Genomic DNA, 22107 nt, shown 5'->3' on the forward strand with positions numbered 1-22107 from the left:
TCGGCGATGAGGGCCTCGGATTCGGCGAGGGCCTCGGCGTACTCCACGCACTCCACGTCGCATTCGAACGCGTGTTTGTACGTGGGGCCGACGGTGATGACCCCGTTGGGGCCCGGCATCTTGAGCTTGAGGTAGGTGTAGTTGGGGACGGCCATGAACTTCGTGTAGCATGGCCTCCCCAATACTGCATGGTAGGTTCCTCGGAACCCGACCACCTCGAACGTGAGGGTCTCCCTTCAGAAGTTGGAGGGTGTTCTGAAGCAAACAGGAAGGTCGAGTTGTCCGAGGAGCTGGACGCGCTTCCTGGGGATGATCCCGTGGAAAGGCGCAGCGCCTGCTCGGACAGAGGATAGATCAACACGCAGGAGCCTGAGGGTCTCGGTGTAGATGATGTTGAGGCTGCTGCCTCCGTCCATGAGGACCTTGGTGAGCCTGATGTCGCCGATGACGGGGTCGACAACAAGCGGGTATTTCCCCGGGCTCGGCACGTGGTCGGGGTGGTCGGCTTGGTCGAAGGTGATGGGCTTGTCGGACCAGTCTAGGTAGACTGGCACCGCCACCTTTACCGAACAGACCTCCCGACGCTCTTGCTTGCGGTGCCGAGCCAAGGCGTTTGCCGCTTGCCCACCGTAGATCATGAAGCAGTCGCAGACCACGGGGAACTCTCCTGCCTGGTGATCCTCCTTCTTGTCGTCGTCGCGGGCCTGGCCACCCTCCGCGGGTGGCCCGGCCCTGTGGAAGTGGCGCCGAAGCATAGCGCACTCCTCAAGGGTGTGCTTGACGGGCCCCTGATGATAGGGGCATGGCTCCTTGAGCATCCTGTCGAAGAGGTTGGCACCTCCAGGGGGTTTCCGAGGGTTCTTGTACTCGGCGGCGGCGACAAGGTCCGCGTCGGCGGCGTCGCGTTTCGCTTGCGACTTCTTCTTGCCCTTCTTCTTGGCACCGCGCTGAGTTGACGCCTCGAGGGCGTCTTCCGGTGGGCGGCCCTGGGGCTGCTTGTCCTTCCGGAAGATAGCCTCAACTGCCTCCTGGTCAGAGGCGAACTTGGTGGCGATGTCCATCAGCTCGCTCGCCCTGGTGGGGGTCTTGCGACCCAGCTTGCTCACCAGGTCGCGGCAGGTGGTGCCGGCGAGGAACGCGCCGATGACATCCGAATCGGTGATGTTGGGCAGCTCGGTGCGCTGCTTCGAGAATCGTCGGATGTAGTCCCGGAGAGACTCTCCCGGCTGCTGCCGGCAGCTTTGGAGGTCCCAGGAGTTTCCGGGGCGCACGTACGTGCCCTAGAAATTGCCGACGAAGGCTTGGACCAGGTCATCCCAGTCGGAGATCTGCCCCGGAGGCAGGTGCTCCAACCAGGCGCGAGTGGTGTCGGAGAGAAACAGGGGAGGTTGCGGATGATGAGGTTGTCATCATCCGTTCCACCCAGTTGGCAGGCCAGCCGGTAGTCTGCGAGCCACAGTTCCGGTCTCGTCTCCCCCGAGTACTTTGTGATAGTAGTCGGGGGTCGGAACCGGGTCGGGAACGGCGCCCGTCGTATGGCGCGGCTGAAAGCCTGCGGACCGGGTGGTTCGGGCGAGGGACTCTGATCCTCCCTGCTGTTGTAGCGCCCCCCACGCTTGGGGTGGTAGCCTCGGCGCACCCTCTCGTCGAGGTGGGCCCGACGGTCGCAGTGATGGTGTTCATTGCCGAGGCGACCCGGGGCCACAGGCGCCGTGTTGCGCGTGCGCCCGGTGTGGACCGAGGCTTCCCGCATGAATCGGGAAGTCGCGGCGCGATGTTCCGAGGGGTACCCCTGCCTTCGGGAGGCGGAGCTCTCGGCCCGTCGGACCGCGACGCCCTCCAGGAGATTCTTGAGCTCTCCCTGGATTCGCCGCCCCTCGGTGGTTGATGGCTCCGGCATCGCGCGGAGAAGCATCGCTGCTGCAGCCAGGTTCTGGCCGACCCCACTGGAAGCGGGCGGCGGCCTTACCCTGACGTCGTCGGCGGTGCGGTGCTGGATACCCTAGGGTAGAAGGCGCACTTCTCCGGCCGGAGGTTGGCCCGCCCATTCCTGCCCGACGTCCCGGCGGATCGGCTCAAGTGCTCCTGCTCCCTCGTCGAGCCTGGCCGGCACCCCGCGGATTTGCTCGAGCTGTGGGTCATGACCCCACGCCAGAGCGGGGACCACAGCTAGCTCCCATAGGATGTCAACGCGAGGCACAGGCCTAGGGAGATCACCGTTCTCCGGCATACCAAGATGGTTGCCTTTGGAGGGACCCCCTAGATCGACGTGGAAACATTCGCGACTTGGGCCGCAGTCCTCATCGCCGAGGCTGCGGCTACCGTCGGAACAGTCGGAAAGGCAGTAGTCGCATGCAGTCATGAAGTCCCGCATGGCACTGAGGTTACCAAGTCCGGAGAAATCCCTACAGAAGTCGGGCTCGTCATCTTCCTCGGACCCCGAGGGCCCGTAGGTCGAGACGTCCGCGAGCCGGTCCCAGGGTGACCGCATACGAAACCCCAGAGGGTTTGGACTCGCCTCTACGAGAGCGTCCGCCAGAGCGAAGTCGCTTGGCGGGTCGAGGCTGAATCCAAAGGGCGTGAGATGGGGACCGGTGGGTACCTCCTGGTCGACGGGCGGTGACGAAGTCACGTCAGGGACTGACTGCACCGTCGTCTCAGGTACGAGGGTGACGCCCAGCAAGCCTTTCGCGAGCGTGCTGGCGTCGTCCGTTTGCTCGGAATTGGCGTGTTGCGGGGAGACGACGCTCGTCTTCGTCTCAAACGCGAGGTCGACGCCCGACGCACCCCCCGTTGGGGCGCCGGCGCCGTCGACTCGCTCGACAGCCGACGAGGTGCCGCCTCCTGCTTGGCCTTGGTTGCCCCGCCTCCTCCTCTGTCGGCGGGGGAGAGGGCGGGGTGAGCTCGATGTTAGAAATATGCCCTAGAGATAATCATAGAGATGAGCATATTTCTTTGTATCCATGATATATATATTGCTTAATTGAATATCCATGGAAGGCACCTTGTATTGATTAGCAATTATGTGAATTGTTTGTGAGATTCTTTACTTATATGGTTATTCTAAATGATGTCCCTAGTCAGAGTCGATGACTAGCACATGTATTAGTTGATGACTACATTTCACAAGTCATGAACATGGAGATGTTAAACTAATAATGTGGGCGCATGTATGACATGAGGCTGGACCGACCCAACGTGAGATATTGTAATATAGTTCTCTTCTTGCAACATGAATACTGTATCCTTAGACCTGAGATTGTCGCATGTTCTCAAGATGTGAATTGACTTACTTAGGGACTATCAAACGCTATCCCGTAACTGGGTAGTTATAAAGGTAGTTTTGGGTTTGTCAGGAAGCATGCTATGAGGCATGGTCAGTCAAGATGGAATTTGTCCCTCTCTTTGTGAGAGAGATATCTCTGGGCCCCTCGAGTGATTGGATCAAGAAATGCATGGCCGTGCTAGGGTTAAGAGTTAACCATTGAAAGGATTCCAATTCACAGTATCGAGAAAGAGAGGTCAGCTTAGAGCCAGACCAAATATCGTGAGACAAAGGGAACAGCATGTACTTAATGTCGCAATGGTTCGTCTGATATGATCTTTACGTACACATAGGAGTTGACATGTCTTGCTAGAGGCCGCTGTCAATTATTGGGCCAAGTAAGAGTACTCGGGCTATGTCTATTTGTACGTGAACCTATAGGGTCACACACTTAAGGGGAAGGAAGCCTATTTCGGATTAGATCCGAAATTAGACTGGGCTTTAGGGTTAATGATGGGCCTCGGCGTCAGAAGCCCACCATAACGCCTATATAATGAGGGGCGGGGGCGCGGTTAAGTGATAACCTAATTCGCCACCAGCGAACTAACAGCCGCCGCCCACCTCTCGCCCTCGCCAAGCCACCGTCGCGAACCTAGCAGTTCGGTACGCGGCGCTTCCTCCCTGTACGTGTGGATACCTCGGAGGTGCTACATCTGGAGCACTTGGGCGAACCGTGCGAGGACGTGAAGGACGCCGGCGACTGCACGACACTGCTCGACGCGTTCGTCTACATCGAGACGTCTTCCGCTGCTCTGCGCGTCTAGTGGTAATTCCATGACCTATAACCGCAGTAGTTCTTGGTATTATGGGGATGAAAATTTTTGTTTTGCGCTAGCGTAGCCTCCCCGTAATCCTACACTCGAATGTCGTTCTTCCACCACACGGGGAAGACGTCGTCGATTCCGCCGCCGATGGGCGGGCTGTCGGCCGCCATTGTTGTTGTCGCACGGTGGGGGAAGGAGTATCATGTCGTAGCTGCCGTCGAGGGACATGAACTCAAGACTCCCGAAACGGAGCACCGTCCCGGGCTGGAAAGGTTGCTGGAGACTGCCCATCTGGAGCTTGACGGGAAGCTGTTCGTCAACACGCAGCAGGCCCCTACCTGGCGCGCCAACTGTCGGCGTTTCGAGACCGGGGGGTCCCAGGGCCGTCGAGTGAGAATGTCGCCGCGTGCCCCAGCCCAGATGGGTCGGCGCGAAGGGGGGAAAGAAGGCGTGAGAGAGGTGGAAATCCCGCGGCCTTCGTGTTCGTCCCGCGCCCAGGTCGGGTGCGCTTGCAGTAGGGGGTTACAAGCGTTCCACGCGGGAGGGAGCGAGCGGCCTCACGCGAGCGCCAGTCCCATCCTCTTCCCCGCGCGGGCCAACCCTCTGTCAGAGGGCCCTGGTCCTTCCTTTTATAGGCGTAAGGAGAGGATCCAGGTGTACAATGGGGGTGTAGCAGAGTACTATCGTGTCTAGCGGAGGAGAGCTAGCGCCCTAAGTACATGCCATCGTGGCAGCCAGAGAGGTTTTGGCACCCGGTTCGTGTGGTGTCGTGGTCGTCGGAGGAGCGCTGGAGCCTAGAGGAAGGACAGCTGTCGGGGCTGTCGAGTCCTTGCTGACGTCCTCTTGCTTCCGTAAGGGGGCTGGGAGCCGCCATCGTCATAGAGCGTGCGGGGCGCCATCATTACTTTGTCTGGCGGAGCGAGCCAGATGGGACGCCGGTCTTGTTTCCCGTAGCCTGAGTCAGCTTGGGGTAGGGTAATGATGGCGCCTCCTGTTGACGTGGCCGGTCCGCGCCCTAGGTTGGGCGATGTGGACGCTCCTCTGAGGTCGAGGTCGAGTCTGTCTTCCGAGGCCGAGGTCGAGTCCGAGCCCCTGGGTCGGGCGAGGTGAAGACCGTCGGCTGAGGCCAGGGCTGAGTCCGAGCCCTGGGGTCGGGCGAGGCGGAGTTTGTCGTCTTCAGGGGCTGAGCCCGAGTCCGAGCCCTGGGTCGGTCGGAGTGGAGTTCGCCGTCTTCAGGGGCTGAGCCTGAGTCCGAGCCCTGGGTCGGGCGGAGCGGAGTTCGCCGTCTTCCGGGGTTTAGCCCGAGTCCGAGCCCTGGGTCGGGCGGAGCGGAGTTCGCCGTCTTCAGGGGATGAGCCCGAGTCCGAGCCCTGGGTCGAGCGGAGCGGAGTTCGCCGTCTTCCGGTGCTTAGCCTGAGTCCGAGCCCTGGGTCGGGCGGAGCGGAGTTCGCCATCTTCAGGGGCTGAGCCCGAGTCCGAGCCCTGGGTCGGGCGGAGCAGAGTTCGCCGTCTTCCAGGGCTTAGCCCGAGTCCAAGCCCTGGGTCGGGCGGAGCGGAGTTCGCCATCTTCCGGGGCTTAGCCCGAGTCCGAGCCCTGGGTCGGGCGAAGCAGAGTTTCCTATGGTGCCTGAGGCCGGGCCTGACTGCCTGTCAGCCTCACTCTGTCGAGCGGCACAGCAGTCGGAGCGGCGCAGGCGACGCTGTCCTTCTGTCAGGCCGGTCAGTGGAGCGGCGAAGTGACTGCGGTCACTTCAGCTCTGTCGACTGGAGGACGCGCGTCAGGATAAAGGTGTCAGACCGCCTTTGCATTAAATGCCCCTGTGATTCGGTCGATTGGCGTGGCGATTTGGCCAGGGTTGCTTCTTGGCGAAGACTGGGCCTCGGGCGAGCTGGAAGTATGTTTGTCGCTGGAGGGAGCCTCGGGCGAGACGAAGATCCTCCGGGTCGGCTGCCCTTGCCCGAGGCTGGGCTCGGGCGAGGCGTGATCGAGTCCCTCGAAATGGACCGATCCCTGACTTAGTCGCACCCATCAGGCCTTTGCAGCTTCGTGCTGATGGGGGTTACCAGCTGAGAATTAGGAGCCTTGAGGGTACCCCTAATTATGGTCCCCGACAAATACTTTGTGAGATAACTTGGTATGAACTTGTTGATGTTGGTAATGCTTTGTGAGATACTTGAGACTTATGTTCTTGAGTGTTGGATACTTATGTTTATGTTCGAACTTGTTTGATTTATGAGATTTATGGTCTTTGTGAGATATGTGATGTATATGTGATATCTGTGATGATTATGTGATACTTATGATGATTATGTTATATCTTTTGTTTGTTTGGATGGAATAGCAAAAACAAATAAAAAAGGGGTATACTAGTCACTTTGCCAAGTGTACCACTCTGCAAAGAGGTATTTTGCCGAGTGTCAAGGTCATAGCACTCGGCAAAGAAGACGCACCTGAGCATCGATAAAGCCTCTTTGTCGAGTGCCAAGACCACAGCACTCGACAAATAAGCAACCTTTGCCGAGTGCCTCGTAGTACACTTGACAAAGGTACTAACAAAGGGGCCCGCTGGCGATCTCTTTGTTGAGTGCTAGTTCGGCGGACACTCGACAAAGAGGGAGCCTTTGCCAAGTGTCGCCTAATACGCTCGGCAAAGGACCTAGTAAAGGGGCCCACGGAGAGCATATTTGCCGAGTGTCAGTATAGTGGACACTCGGCAAAGGGGAACTCTTTGCCAAGTGTTACTCAGAGGGCACTCGGCACAGGCTCCGTCGCCGTTACCAGTCACCGTGATGGTGACTTTTATTTATCGAGTATCGGGTGACACTCGGCAAAGTCATTGCCGAGTGTTCGATAAAAAATACTCGGCAAAGAAGTTGTTGCCGATGTATAATTCGCCGAGCTTTCTTTGCCAAGTGTCACACTCGGCAAAGCCTTTGCCGAGTGCTTTCCAGTCTTTGCCGAGTGCTTCAGACACTCGACAAAGAAGTTGTTTCCGGTAGTGATTGTTATTATTTTCTATAGAAAATTGCCAAAATGCAATTAAATTCATAAAATATTTTAACGCTGCCGAAAATTTCAAATAGGTTACCAAGACCAATAAACATTCTATAAGAATATAACCTCAAGTTCCCATATAAAAATGATAAAGTGAAGCATTAATTATGTTGAAACTTTGTTACTTAGGGTGATTCCACATGTAACTATCCGAATATCCGAAATTCGAAATCCGGTAAAGTATCTAGGAAGATGTCCCGATATTCGAATTCCAAAAAAGTATCTAAGAATATATCTGGATATATTCGAAATCCAACGGATATCAGTCATCTCATATTTATATACGATATCCAAACTCTGCTATCCGAATCCGAAAACTAAATATTATGTGGATATCCGAAAAAATTATCTGACAGGATAATTGTCTTATTCGAACGGTCAGATGATCGAATAATATATGTACCATGTACCCCTAGCAGCAGCTGCTTGAGCTGGTATTTGCAAGTTTTTGTTTGGTATAAAGGCCAATATCAGACACCGTTGAGGCAGTTGGAGATGTTAAATCAGATTAGACATGGTATAAAGGCCAATATCAGACACCATTGCGTTAACTCCACGTTAAATTACTCAACAAACAACTCCAAAAAGAAAGCTAGAATTTCCATTCCAGTAGGAAGACCAGCTCGACAAGCTACCTTTCGGGTGTAAAGATCATTTTTTTATGACTTCCACTTCTCGAACCTGGCCCGCTCCAATGGTGTCGTCCGGCTTTGCGCGCTCCAATGGAGGGCCGGGGAGAGGCCAACAGAAAAGAAAAAAAACGGCCCCGGGGAGATACCAACAGAAACAAATGGTGTCGTCCGGCTTTGCACACGCAAAAAAGAATCAAAGATGGCGGAGGAGGCGATCTCTGTTGGGCTTCATTCACCGGAGGTCCATAGAGGCAGAAGCTAGAGCTTGAGCTGCTGCCCCCTGCTAATACAGGGGAGGCACCGCATGTTAGAATAGATAAGCTCAGTTTTTACTATCCGTAATAACTTTCTTACAGTTGTTACAACCATCCTAGATTTTTTTTGATAGCCGAGCTGCCGAGGTGATTGGATAGCCAAACTAGCCTTTAAGGTTATTCACAATGAGAGCCAACGTTGCAACATCATTACAGGTGCTATGAAACTATGAATAAAACAATAACAATATTTCACGTCGCTGTTTCATAGGTTAATATACCAAAACTTTGGAATCGAGTTAACATGATTTTATCCCATGAAACTCAGTTCAAATGCTATGGCATATCACCAAAAAATCTGATGTATTAAATGTACATGAAACCATTGAGAATATATAGCTTAATGCTACCGATCCACTTCTCCCTATCCAGAATTAATGGATTATTTTTTAAAAAAAATTACAACATAGTAGATCGTAGAGCTGAATTGTCCTATCCGGCAGCGAGAGTAGCGGCCGTGGATGATTCTGCCTTTTCTTCTCCTTCCCTCACCTGCTCTCTCTCTCTCTCTCTCTCTCTCTCTCCCTTTCTTTCCCGCGGCGACGGTGACGACGACCGCGCGAGCGCCGCCGACTCCCTACTGCATCAGGTGCCTCGGCCTTCGTCGTGCTCTCCGCCGGCAACGAGTATAGGTATGCCCACCCCTCCTTCCCTCCCCTTCGCGTCCCTTCCCTTCCCTTCCTGCCGCGCGACCCAAACCCTAGCGCAAGCCCATCTGTGTCCGGATCTGATCTAATCGCCACGTGCGTGCGCTCCCGCAGACGGGCGCGCATGGCCACCTTCGAGCTGTACCGGAGGTCCACCATCGGCATGTGCCTCACCGAGACGCTCGACGAGATGGTCTCCAACGGCACCCTCAGCCCGGAGCTCGCTATCCAGGTCCTCGTCCAGTTCGACAAGGTGGAGATGCCTCGTGCCCCCCTTTTTTTCCTTGTCTCGGACTGTGGGGAAATCTGGTCATTGATTGTTTTGCCCCTCTGTGTTGTTCGTCTAGTCCATGACGGATGCTCTGGAGAACCAAGTGAAGAGCAAGGTTACTGTCAAGGTATGGTATGATAATTTATTTTATTCCTCTCCTTTCACGCGCTAGTGATTCATCTAAACTAATTTTCACCCAATGTTCACAATTCGACATGTTCCTTTGGTTCCAATGGGAATAAATTTGGGCCATAAGCTACAAACGAATATAACACGATAACAAAAAAGCTCATAGCAAAGTGCCGTCTGATCAAGTCCAGACCAGGCTGGTTCATGGATCCACGCTTGCTATTGTAGCAGCATATGACTAACCTTGAACCTGTGTACTATAGCCCTCAGCTGGATTTCTGTGGCAGTTTAAAATCATTTGTATGCTCCATGATTGTTTTGCGGTTATTACCTTGTGCGCTTACGTAGTTAATAGATAGTTTGTTTTGATTTACCATTGACATTTTAAGTCTCAGATTATGTGCTTGCCTGAGGAGATGGTTGCAATATTATTTGTCCATTCAATGTTTCCTATGCCTTTCTTTGCCCTTTGTGGCATCAAGTTTTTGCCCTCGGAAAATTAATATGCGCATAAAGGCAATTGTGTGTTGATGGCATGGATTAAGCTGGATAAGTGTGTATGAACAAAATCTTATGTTTGGAATTGTAAGCGTTTGTCTATTAATACTATTTGCCTTCAGACAAACTTATTAATTGGTCATGACTGCTAGATCGGTTGTATTGCTGTAGCATGGAAGTTAAAAGCAGCAAGAAACATTCATGTTGAAAATATGTTGGAATCTCAACCAAGCCCACTATACTATGAGATTTTACACTATCAATATGTATGAGGTTGTTGCTTGGCTACTGTTGTTTTGGTTACTTTACAGGTTAAGCCCTGCATTACCACTTCTCTGTTCTGGTTTTATGTGAGTAGGTAATAGATTCAGGTTTTCCCGTTGTGGAAAAAATGTAATTGGAAATGACATCAATGCATTTCTTATTTTTGTTTCTTTTTTTAAAATAAATTAATCTGCCTGGAACTTGAGAAACCATGCACCTCTCCAGTAAGCATTGTGATGTGTAGTGGATCTAATGATTTTGATGTTCCCCAGTCCCCAGCCTGTAATACAGGCAGCTTGGGCCTTTTTTCTCATTAACGTGTTTGTGACCTGGAGCATTTCTATTTCACTTTTAGCTTTTCCTTAGCTACTGATAGAGTGATATGATACGGACGGATACTATTTGTTTCATATTTTCTCTTCGGATTCGGATTCGGAACGTATATTATTAAGTTGTGTTGGATAAGAAAGTAAGATTTGAATAGATATCGGCATCTTAAATATCCAGCTTTGAGTATACATATACGGATATAGATCAGATACGGATCGGATACTAAATACCCGGACTTGGATAAGGATCAGATCTCAGCCCTCTTAGACGGATCGAATTTGAATACGGACTGATAATATCCGTACCATTTACATCCCTAGCTACTGATTCCTGGTCTCTTGTGCTTTTTTGCAGGGTCACCTGCACACCTACAGGTTCTGTGACAATGTGTGGACCTTCATCTTGACAGACGCAAGCTTCAAGAACGAGGAGGCCACGGAGCAGGTGGGCAAGGTGAAGATTGTGGCATGTGATTCCAAATTGCTCGGACAATAGGCCTGTGTACCCTCGAGGTCAAGGAAGGAAGCTTTTAAGTGCGGCGAGGCGGGGTCTGTCTGCGCGTCAGCTGTACACGCCTAGGCTACCGCGAGGCGGGGTCTGTCTGCGTCAGCTGTACACGCCTAGGCTACCGCCCGAACGGCATTTCATTTGCCTTCTTCGTACTGTATGTGTATCTTCTTTTTTCCCCTTGTATACAATCTGCTGCAGCTATACCGGCCAAGAGTATGGCATGGTATGGCGGCAGGCAGCCGCAAACTTGTTTTTACCTACTTGGTGTAGCGCCTGTGTAACAGTTTTCGATCGATCTTGCTTGTTGTGTTGTCGATGCTAATACCGCAGTGTAATTGACGAAATGACTAAAATGAAGAGTAGTGTAGTAGATGTCCAACTATAGCATTTCACCAGTCCAATCTGCCTGTCTGATGGTACTCAGTGTTTGATTTCTGGGCAAGGCCACGCGAATGCACAGACATGCATGAGAAAGAAAAAATATAGTGGTGGTGTTTCTGGAGGTGCAGGTATATCAGCAGTGCCTGGTATACAGTGAATGCAGTTTTCGTTGTATATGGTTGATTCATCTCTCCCCTCGCTGCTCGGGTGTGAGACCTCCTTTGCCACAGGTAGGGCAGCTCTTGAGCCCGAACCCCTGGCAGTCAAAGCACCTGGATGGAGATGGGATTACCAATTTGAATCTCTTGAAAATGCAATGCAAGCATGGTGGTACATATTTATATAGAAGGAAAAGAAGAAAACCCTACTTCCATCTCTCGAAGATGTTGCCGTTCTTCTTGTTCTTGCCGGTGCCCTGCACCATTCAGTTTGATTTAATGTCTGGGTGGTTCACCAATCAAAGGCAAGCAAGCATGGTGGCACATACCTTGCACCCTGGGCATTCTACTGCCCCCTTTCCTTTGCATGTCTTGCAGGCCGCAGCGACCTGCAGAAACAAGCCGAGAGAAATAGGATTCTTGGCAGTTCAGAGACCGGTGTGGTATTTATAGAGATGCTGATAGTACGTGGGTCAGCTGTAACTGAACTGGGTTCAAGACCAACGTACCGTGACCTTGCCCCTGCGGGCTCCACGGCCGGACGCCGTCGTCCTCCAGCCCCGGCGATCCCCAGCGGCACTAGTGGGTCTGATCAATGCCACTGCTGCACCTGTCCTGCACCTCAAGCCGGTGACCAAGCTGCTGCTGGTGGTGGTGGCCATGGCAACCTGCATCAAAAGGTAGGTAGGTAGCTCCTCCTCTGATGATGATGATGGAGAAGAAGCACCAGTGCAACGAAGGAAGGAAGGGAGAAAGAAAGAAAGAAAGCGGCTGGGGAGGCTTTGCTTGCGTTGTAGCCACACAAACAAATTGGTTTTCTATATATCTCTTGCCCGCGCAGCATTTTATGTGGTCCCTTTGTATGGCCAAAGGATGAGGGTAGTCAGAGAAGTCAATGGAGAATTCTCCACAGAGTTATAGCATCTCATACCTATTCCCGTCATATTTGATCCATCTCCATACCTATCATGTGTGCAAAACTCATCTCATATCCATCTCTATTCGGGTTTCAGGTCCTCAATGGATCCTCATTCCCAATTAAGGGATAACTAGGTACTAACAGCTAGTACAAACTATAACATTTATCTATGAACCATGATTCATTCATCCATCCATCAAAAAATAAATCAGTACTTCGGGACCAATAAAAGAAATGGAGAAATCGAGTCTCCTTACCTTGCTTGGTCACCATCCGAGTTCGTTGGCGCCTCGTCACCATCGTTCTAGGCTCCTAGCAGTCGACGTAGTGTATGGCTAGTTATTTTAGGGTTTTGTTTTTTTTGCTAGTCTGCTAGTTGCCTTGTTGGGTTAGGACCAGGGGTCTGGTGCGCTGCCGTGTTGAGCTTGGTGGCCGGCTCGGTCTCAACTCGTTCATACAAACAGGACAGGTGTACACGTATGAAATACTCATGGGTAATCGGGTTCGGATTATTGCTTCCCAAACCCATATATGTTTACCCAATGGATGGAGATTTTGTCCCATATCCATACCATGGGGACAATTTTTGTCCCATATCCGTACCCTAATAGGGGAATTACCCACGGGTTAGCGGGTATCGGGTCCCCATTGACATCTCTAAGGGTAGTAGATCTTCGTCGGGCCCTAACCAGGTACGCAGTAGGCTCGCCAAACCAATGGGCTGCTTTCTCGACGTACCCACTCTATTAAGAACCTAACATGAGTTTACAGAAGCATCCAAGAGAAAAAGTGAAGGTGATCTGCAAGATATCAAAGGTGATTTGTTGTCTGAAGATGCCAATCATCTGTGACGGAACCTTCTAAGATATTAGATCCACCTACACCTGTCTTCGTGCCAAGGACATTAGACAGCCATGCAGATGCACCCAACAACTTGACATGACCTAGTCCTTGTATCTTCTTCAATATCTCCCAAGAGCTCATATCACATTTCACAGATATTGCACAGATCGGAGTAAAAGCGGAAAGAGTTATAATAACTTAATTTACATTGATAAGTTAAAGTAATAATACAGAAAGAGTACTTATTATAATATACGGGTCTTGAGTGCTTCTACTTATTACATCATTGGAAGGTAGACACTTTTCATAAGTTCATACTTAATTTTCATCATCATGCTTGGGGGCGATCTTGGAACAGAAGCAGCAAATATCTACAGGTTCTTCACCACAACAACATGGGTTCGAAAACCCTAAGTAAGGAGTGTACTTTCGTAAGTCTTACCCGACTAAAAGAAAAGACTCTCAAGGATATGTTGGCCTTTAGGAGTCAAGGTAAGGTTTAGCAAGAACCAATGACCCAGTACGCACAAAGCTTACTAAAGTTGGTGCTTATAAATTCTTTTTACTTGTTAGGTTAAGTAGTTTTCCTAAATCTAGATTCTTCCTAATCTAGATGAATCACTTAGCCTACACTAGCCGTCTTTTATCAAACCCTGAGTTTACTTGTCACTACGGTGTAGGTCAGTGACCAAGTCTTCATGTCCGAAAAGTAACGTCGATTCAAATCATTAATACAGAACTGGGGATCTCCAACCACACGACATATGTAACACTTAGCCCTTGCATATGTCAACTCGCACACGGATTTCTTAAGACCAGAACGAGTTCCCGCTACCTGAGAGTACACTTACTCTACCGTCCAGCCTCTTGCCACTGAGGGTACACGCTACTCTCACCGTCTCCCATGCCCAGTGCGGGTGAGCTGTTCTAGTATTGGTCCGTTCGAAGGAAAGCTTACCCATGACGAGGCATGTGACCAGTTCAAAGGTCCTCGATCATCAAGCCTACATCGACTCGGTCCTTGAATGACTTAGATGGAGACACTACACCGAGACTCTCCTCGTTCAAGTTACCCGCCCGGTCTCATCTTATAATTTATAACCCAAAATTTAGTACCTGTCAGAGGTACTCTTTTCATATGTCGAATCCATCATGGCCGTGATGGATCCACCATCATAAATTTTTTCTTTGTAAACATTCCCATTACAGTGTGAAGCATCACCTTTTTAAAACAAAACATTTTTGTTTTCTAAGCAAGGCTAAGCATCATTAAACTTGTTTAAATAAATCAGGTAACAAGGAATGATACTCAATTTCTCAAGGAAGGAAATGCATCAATAGTTTATCACACAACTCATATTACCTAATGCATCATTCAAATATGATAAAACTTTAAAATACAAGGAAAAGGTAAATGCACTAGGGTTTGCCTTGTGTTGTAGGAGTACCTGCTTCTTCACCACAGATGTTAAAGTAGAAATTGTTTTCCACAGGAGGGTTTTATGTCGGAGGGACAACTTCTTCTTCTACTGTATATAATCTTCTTCGTGTTCTACACACAATAATATATATGGATGCTTATGTTATGCCATGAACATGCATGTTTGTAAACAAGAATTAGAAAACACTCTCTTGAATACAACTCTCCTACACGGAGTTTATTAGCACTAAGAGTTTTCTAGCTAAATAATCTTCTAAGATTAGCTTAACTTATCTTCTTAGGCTAACAAGTTATATCAAGTTTACTATTTCCAATTTCACTTGTAAGACTAACTCCTAACCTCACTTTGTATTAAAAGGGTTTATGAAAGGGAATTAGGCTTACACCTAATTCCTAATTGATTTTGGTGGTTGAATTGCTCAACACAAATAATTGGACTAACTAGTTTGCTCTAGTGTATAAGTTATACAGGTGTCAAAGGTTCACACTTAGCCAATAAAATGACCAAGAATTGGGTTCAACAAAGAGAGCAAGGGATAACCAAAGGCTGCCCTGGTCTGGCGCACCGGACTATCCGGTGCACCACCGGACAGTGTCCGGTGCACCAGGGGACTTCACGCTGAACTCTTCACCTTCGGGAAAATCCAGAGGCGCTCCGCTATAATTCACCGGACTGTCCGGTGCCCTAGGGGAGAGCGACTCTGGAACTCGCCAGCTTCGGGAATTTGCTCCGCTATAATTCATCGGACGTGTTCGGTGTACACCGGACTGTCCGGAGAGCCAGCGGAGCAACGGCTACTTCGCGCCTGAAAGGATCACGATGCCCAAGAGGGGGGTGAATTGGGCTTTTCTAAAAATCAATACTAATTAAAACCTAAGCAAGAGCTAAGCAAGAGCCCAACTTTACCCCAACAACTAGCACTAAGAATATAATACTAGAAATGCAACAATGCTAAGACAATACTTCAAATACTTGCTAAACAAATACACAATGTAAAGTGCTTGAATTAAGTGCGGAATATAAAGCAAGGTTTAGAAGACTCCTCCAATTTTTTCCGATGTATCGAAGAGTCGGCACTCTCCACTAGTCCTCGTTGGAGCACCCGCGCAAGGGTATCGCTCCCCCTTGGTCCTCGCAAGAACCAAGTGCTCACTACGAGATGATCCTTTGCCACTCCGGCGCGGTGGATCCCTCGAGACCGCTTACAAACTTGAATCGGGTCACCAACAAGATCTTCACAGTGATCACCGAGCTCCTAACGCCACCAAGCCGTCTAGGTGATGCCGATCACCAAGAGTAACAAGCCGTAGACTTTCGCTTGACCAAGAGAAGCCTAATGCAAGTGGTGTGTGTGCTGTAGGTGGCTCTCGCTAGCGCTAATGAGGAACAAACGCGGATTAAGATTCTCTAATCTCCTCACTAGGCTTTTGGTGCTTGCAATGCTCTAGCAATGTGCTGGAATAAATGTGGAGTGCAAGACATTGAATATGGTGGGTGGAAGGGGTATAAATAGCCCTCACCCACCAACTAGCCGTTACAGGCAACTTTCTGCGCACTGGCGCACCGGATAGTCCGGTGCGCCACCGGTGCGCCAACGGTCATTTCCAACGGCTAGTTCTGACAGCTAGCCGTTGGACTCATGGCACACCGGACAGTGAACAGTCACTGTCCGGTGCACACCGGACAGTCCGGTGCGATGTCCGGTGCGCCACTAAAATTCATCTCTGAAACCTGCGCTCTCGGGTTTCTGCGAAGGGAATGCCTCTTCCCTGGTCCAGCCAGGCCCCACCTGGCAGAGGGTGCACCGGACAGTCCGGTGCACACCGGACAGTCCGGTGCCCCAGGGCCAGAAACCCTAACTCTTGTTTTTCAGCTGATTTTCAAATCGGTTTTCGTTCTAACTTGTGTGTGAGTTCTAGAGTGACACCTAGCACTGTATGTGAGTGTGATTGTGCACCAATACTACACTAGAACTCTCTTGGTCAAACTACTCATCGACAACCCCTCTTTATAGTACGGCTAAAAGAGAATAAAAGACCTAACTAAAACACGAGTGTCCACATCTCCTTGACACTCGGACTCCGTAGACCTTCGCCTTTTGTTTCGTCGTTTTAGCCGTCGCTTCGAGTTCTTATCTTCGGGATTGTTTTCACCGTTGTAGTACTTCTACCTGTCATGCGACCTGACTTACCATTTGTCTCTGCAAAACATACGTTAGTCACATATAATACTACGTTGTCATTAATCACTAAAACCAACCAGGGGCCTAGATGCTTTCAATCTCCCTCTTTTTGGTGATTGATGACAACCCTACAATTTTTGTGAGAGTAGTTTGTTTTGAAGTTTCTGTCAATAGAAAGGATGGTTAGTTATACTCAGTAATCTTTGACATAAAGAACGTGTATCATACTAATAAGAGAGAGCGCATACACATCATAAAATTCTTGTTCATATAAAAGTGAAGTTAAATCGATGAAACAAGAACTTAGAAAACTGGTGATAAAATATAAGGTGAAAACATAATACACACAGTCAATCATAAGCAACGAGAGTATATATCGAGTTTGTGAGCCAAAAACATCAAGCTAGTACACAGAGTAGCAAGCACATATATTACATCAAAATGACTCTCTACTAACTCTCTAACTCCCCCTAGCTCTCAGAACTCATATCTCTCCCCCTTTGGCGTCAAACACCAAAAGGGCACCTGAACCTAAACATCTGAAGCGGGAGGAGGCGGCGGGGGCACGTCCGGTCGCGGTTGAGGCAGCAGAGCGAACGCCGGCGGAGGGTCAGATTCAGTCTCGGATCCAGGATCTGCGGTAGAAGCTGGAGCTGGTACTGACTCGGACTGAGGCCACGCTGCAGGAGCTGCCGGAACAGAAGAGGTCACAGATACTGCCACAGCAGTAGTGGTAACAGCAGATGCTGGTGGCACTGGCGGCTGCGGGCAGACAGAGCTGACAACCGGAGAGGTGAAAGCCAAAATGATCGGCCGGAGCGGAGAGGGACCAACAGAAGGAATAGGGGGTCCGGTCTGTATCGCTGGCACAACTGGAGCCTGAAGCGGAGGAGGTGGAGCAGACTGAACTAGGGGAACTGAGACACCAGAATGTTGTAGCATAAGAGCCATGAATGCCCTGCTCTCAGCCCGATCCTGGAGTAGCTGCTGCTGAAGCGCATCCTGCCTGTCCTGCATGTTCTGAAACATCGAGAGCATCCTCTCGGATAACCGGGCCTGCTCGGCTGCCAGATGAGCCTGCTGCTGAGTGATAGACTGGAGAATCGAAGCAAGAGCAGGGTCCATAGCCGGAGGGGCAGCAGGGGCAGCACTAGAACTCCCAGCCTCATGATCATGTGAGCGTGGAGGCATAGGAGGCGGAGGAGGAACCCCAAAATCATCATCATCATCATCATCATCATCATCATCATCAACTGCTGTAGCCTGAGTGTCGAACTGATGAAGAGCTGCATCCTCGGCCTGAGAGTCAAAAACATGAGCAGAAGCTGGCACAGGAGTCTCAGGCGCAGGACGGTAGGATCCAAAAACGAGGCGTGAGGCCTCAAGTGTGCCCTGAAACCGAGGAGGCTGAATCAGCTGCGCAAAGATGTGGCATAAGTAGTGAGCATATGGCAACTGTCGACGAGCACGAATCCCATCCAAAACGGTGTCCTCGATCTCACAAATAAGGAAGTCCACGACGTCAAACTCAGAGTGAGAGACCAGGGCACCAAGGAGCCAGAGCTGGATATGAGTGGTAGCCTCCCTGTATCCCATCCTCGGCAGAAGAGTCCGTCTGATAAGCTCATATAAATACTTGGCTGCTGTAGTAAAATCTGCCGGTGAACGTCGCGACCCATCTGAGAAGGGCGGGCGGTACAGAGCCGCGACGTGAGCTGTACCCGGAGCCACACTGCCGTGAGGGCGACGAGGAGGGTCAGAAGTGTCGTAGCAGAGGCTGTGAAGACGAGTTGTCGACTCGGGAAATCCAAAAAGCTGGCGGATCTGACTGGCAGTAATGGTGACATCCTCTCGCTCAAAACGAAACCTCATCCAGTGATGATCCGGGTCTATCCATACAGAGGCGTAGAAGACGCGTACCCACTCCTCAACATACCTGCCGCTGGTAGTCAAAAGGGTCAGAAGGCCAGGCAGATATGTGAGGTGCGCCTCAGAGTCAGCACCGGCTGCAAGCAGAAAAGCTGGAAGATCCAAAAGCCGGTGCACTCGCAGAGCTATCTAAGCAGACATCTGAGCTCTGAAAAATGACTCCTGAATACGAGTGCTGAATAGGTCAACTGCTGCAGGGTCCCTCTGAGCTGGTAACCAAGACTCCACGGGTACGTATCTGAACCTACGTACCTGTGCCGCTGTAGCACGCTGAAGGTCAAAGAGTCTGGGATCCGCAGCAAGTGGTCGTACCTCAGTCTCATCGTGCTCCCGGAATCGAGGTGGAGGGACAGGAGGAGCTTGCTGGTGAGGGGGAGCAAATCCCAGAGAACAGAGAGCGCAGAGGTGAAAAGGGCCTCTGGCTCGGTCTCGGGCTGGAGGCCGTTTTTTAAAACGCGATATGGGCGCACCGGACAGTCTACAGTGTCTGTCCGGTGCACACCGGACAGCGCACAGTAACTGTCCAGTGAACCACCGGACAGCGCACAGGAGAAAGGTATTTTAGCGCACGGCTGCCGGTGCACCGGACGTTGCACAGTGCAGTGTCCGGTGCACACCGGACTGTCCGGTGAGCCCAGACAGAGGGAAGATTGGAAAATTTTGAATTTTTCTATCTAACTTCCAACCAAACCAAATCCCAACTTATAATCACACAAAATAACACTTGTTGGGACAGGTATTGGCACCCTCATATACTTTTCAAAATATTTTGCCATAGGCTAGATAATTTTTAGAGAAAATAGGCAAATGGTGAAATTTGCATTTTGGCTTGCACTAGGGGTTTTCATGAGTGATTTGAGTTTTGAATACTCCCCCTAAGTGCAGTTCCTCGTGCATATTTCAAGAACCAACAATTACATAAAAAGTAAGAATTTAAGTGCTAAAAGCTTAAGACTAAGACTTGTCAAGTTTGACCCGAGTTAAGCTTTTTCACTCGCTTTGTTGGCGGTTATCTCAACTAGGTTAGACAAGCCCTAGATGCAATACAAGTAATTTAAACATGCAATGCAAGCTTGACAACACCATTTGACATTTTACATAAAATTTCTGAGATCAAGAATATTCAGTTCATTCCTCAACATGCAAAAGCGGGTCTTATCAAGTGGCTTAGTGAAAATATCCGCTAATTGATCTTCCGACCTCACTCCTTCTAAAAAGATATCTCCTTTAGCAACATGATCTCTAAGGAAGTGATGACAGATATCAATGTGCTTGGTGCGAGAGTGTTGTACAGGATTATTAGCAATTTTAACAGCACTCTCATTATCACACAACAAAGGTACCTTTTCTAGAACTACGCCATAGTCTAGAAGAGTTTGTTTCATATACAAAATTTGTGTACAACAAGCACCTGCGGCAATGTATTCCGCTTCGGCAGTTGACAAGGCAACACTGTTTTGCTTTTTGGATGTCCATGAAACTAGTGATCTACCAAGCAGATGGCATCCCCCAGAAGTACTTTTCCTATCAATTTTGCAACCGGCATAATCCGAATCGGAATAGCCAATTAAATCAAAAGTAGCTCCTTTGGGATACCACAGACCAACGCTTGTGGTGTGCCTGAGATACCTAAGAATTCTCTTAACAGCGTGAAGATGAGCTTTCTTAGGATTAGATTGAAATCTAGCACACATGCAGACACTAAACATAATATCGGGCCTAGATGCGGTAAGGTACAATAAACTACCAATCATGGAACGGTAGAGAGTTTGATTAACAGGGTTACCTCCCTCATCTAAGTCGAGATGTCCATTTGTAGGCATGAGGGTCTTGATTGGTTTGCACTTCTCCATGTTGAACCTTTTCAACAAGTCTTTGGTATACTTCTCTTGTGAGAGAAAGTTACCATCTTTCATTTGCTTGACTTGAAAGCCGAGGAAGTACGTTAGCTCACCAATCATTGACATCTCGAACTCCTTCGACATCAACTCACCAAATTCCTTGCAATGATAGTCATTTGTCGAGCCAAAGATTATATCATCAACATATACTTGACAAATGAAAATATCACCGTTATGTTTCTTTGTGAAGAGAGTTGTGTCGACGGTCCCGATCTTGAAGCCCTTTTCGATGAGGAAGTCGCGAAGGCGCTCATACCAAGCCCTTGGAGCCTGCTTTAGCCCATATAGCGCCTTGGACAACCTGTAAGCATGGTTAGGATATCTAGGGTCTTCAAATCCAGGCGGTTGCTCAACATATACAAGTTCATTTATGAAGCCATTTAAAAAAGCACTTTTTACATCCATTTGATAAAGTTTTATATCATAGCATGATGCATATGCAAGTAGGATACGGATGGCTTCCAGTCGAGCAACCGGTGCAAAGGTCTCTCCAAAATCTAAGCCTTCAACTTGAGATAATCCCTTTGCAACAAGTCTTGCCTTGTTTCTTACAATCACACCTTGATCATCTTGTTTGTTTCTGAACACCCACTTTGTTCCAATGATTCTTGCATCTTGTGGGGGCTTCTCCAGGGTCGAAACTTCGTTACGGGTGAAGTTGTTAAGTTCTTCATGCATGGCATTCACCCAGTCCGGATCCTGTAGCGCGTCATCTATACAAGTAGGCTCAACACAAGAAACAAAAGAGTGATGTTCAATAAAAGAGGCATGTCTATGTGATCGAGTAATAACCCCTTGTGAAGGACTCCCGATGATTTGGTTTTGAGGATGAGCTTGAAGTAGTGATGAGTTTCTCCTGTCAACCACTTGGGAAGAAGATCCTGGAGCATCAATATCTTCGGCTTGTACCCTTGCTTGTTCATGAGAGACAAATGTATCTTCATTTGCATGCCTCTCATATTTTTCATCATCTTGTGGTACATTTGATGAAGAAGGCCTGTCAATGATTTGCACTTCTTCTTCATCTTCTTTTGGTTTGATAGCTCCAATAGGCATGTTCTTCATTGCTTCCCTAAGTGGCTCATCACCTACATCATCAAGATTTTCAAGTGCTCCTTGGGAGCCATTAGTCTCATCAAATTCCACATCATATGTTTCTTCTACCACGCCAGTGGCATGGTTGAATACTCGATATGCTTTGGACTTTAATGAATAACCCAAAAGAAAACCAATATCACAACGTCTTTGAAACTTCCCTAGGTGATGGCGTTTCTTGTAGATGTAGCATTTGCACCCAAACACCCGGAAGAAGGAGACGTCTCGCTTTTTCCCATTTAGCAGTTCATAGGGAGTCTTCGCAAGTAGCCAGTGAGGAAATAGCCTGTTTGATGCATAACATGCAGTGTTGACAGCTTCGGCCCAAAACCTCTCCGGTGTGTTATACTCATCAATCATTGTTCTTGCAAGAGTGATCAAGGTCCTATTTTTCCTTTCAACAACTCCATTTTGTTGAGGTGTGTATGTGGCAGATACTTCATGCTTGATCCCAATTTCATCACAGTACTCATGAATGTTGGTGTTGTCAAATTCTTTGCCATTATCACTTCTAATCT

At 49.4% G+C, this 22107-nt stretch overlaps 2 protein-coding genes across 2 annotated transcripts; one reads left to right on the forward strand and one right to left on the reverse strand.

Annotated features, from left to right (window-relative positions):
- The first annotated feature begins 8428 nt into the window (after positions 1-8428).
- On the forward strand, positions 8429-11140 carry LOC100286346 (Transcription initiation factor IIA subunit 2). Its single transcript, NM_001159233.2, has 4 exons — positions 8429-8722; positions 8852-8990; positions 9085-9135; positions 10584-11140. Exons 2-4 carry the CDS (start codon positions 8862-8864, stop codon positions 10722-10724), a joined length of 321 nt encoding a protein of 106 aa, NP_001152705.1. The 5' UTR covers positions 8429-8722; positions 8852-8861; the 3' UTR covers positions 10725-11140.
- Positions 11105-12098, reverse strand: LOC100278105 (uncharacterized). The gene is made up of 4 exons (NM_001151490.2): positions 11788-12098; positions 11608-11667; positions 11489-11535; positions 11105-11392 (listed from the first exon to the last, which is right to left on the reverse strand). Exons 1-4 carry the CDS (start codon positions 11950-11952, stop codon positions 11305-11307), a joined length of 360 nt encoding a protein of 119 aa, NP_001144962.1. The 5' UTR covers positions 11953-12098; the 3' UTR covers positions 11105-11304.
- Between the last annotated feature and the right edge of the window lie 10009 nt (positions 12099-22107).

Source organism: Zea mays, chromosome 8 (assembly GCF_902167145.1).
Source record: "Zea mays cultivar B73 chromosome 8, Zm-B73-REFERENCE-NAM-5.0, whole genome shotgun sequence".
In the NCBI taxonomy this organism is placed as follows: Eukaryota; Viridiplantae; Streptophyta; class Magnoliopsida; order Poales; family Poaceae; genus Zea; species Zea mays.

What these genes read in the sequence shown, in the direction of transcription:
- LOC100286346 (NM_001159233.2), top strand. Translation starts at nt 8,862, where the DNA reads ATGGCCACCTTCGAGCTGTACCGGAGGTCCACCATCGGCATGTGCCTC. An exon ending in TCCTCGTCCAGTTCGACAAG is followed by an intron (nt 8,991 to 9,084) that starts GTGGAGATGCCT and finishes TTGTTCGTCTAG; the next exon opens with TCCATGACGGATGCTCTGGA. An exon ending in AGAGCAAGGTTACTGTCAAG is followed by an intron (nt 9,136 to 10,583) that starts GTATGGTATGAT and finishes GCTTTTTTGCAG; the next exon opens with GGTCACCTGCACACCTACAG.
- LOC100278105 (NM_001151490.2), bottom strand. Translation starts at nt 11,952, where the DNA reads ATGCAGGTTGCCATGGCCACCACCACCAGCAGCAGCTTGGTCACCGGC. An exon ending in CCCGCAGGGGCAAGGTCACG is followed by an intron (nt 11,668 to 11,787) that starts GTACGTTGGTCT and finishes TTGTTTCTGCAG; the next exon opens with GTCGCTGCGGCCTGCAAGAC. An exon ending in AACATCTTCGAGAGATGGAA is followed by an intron (nt 11,393 to 11,488) that starts GTAGGGTTTTCT and finishes ATCTCCATCCAG; the next exon opens with GTGCTTTGACTGCCAGGGGT.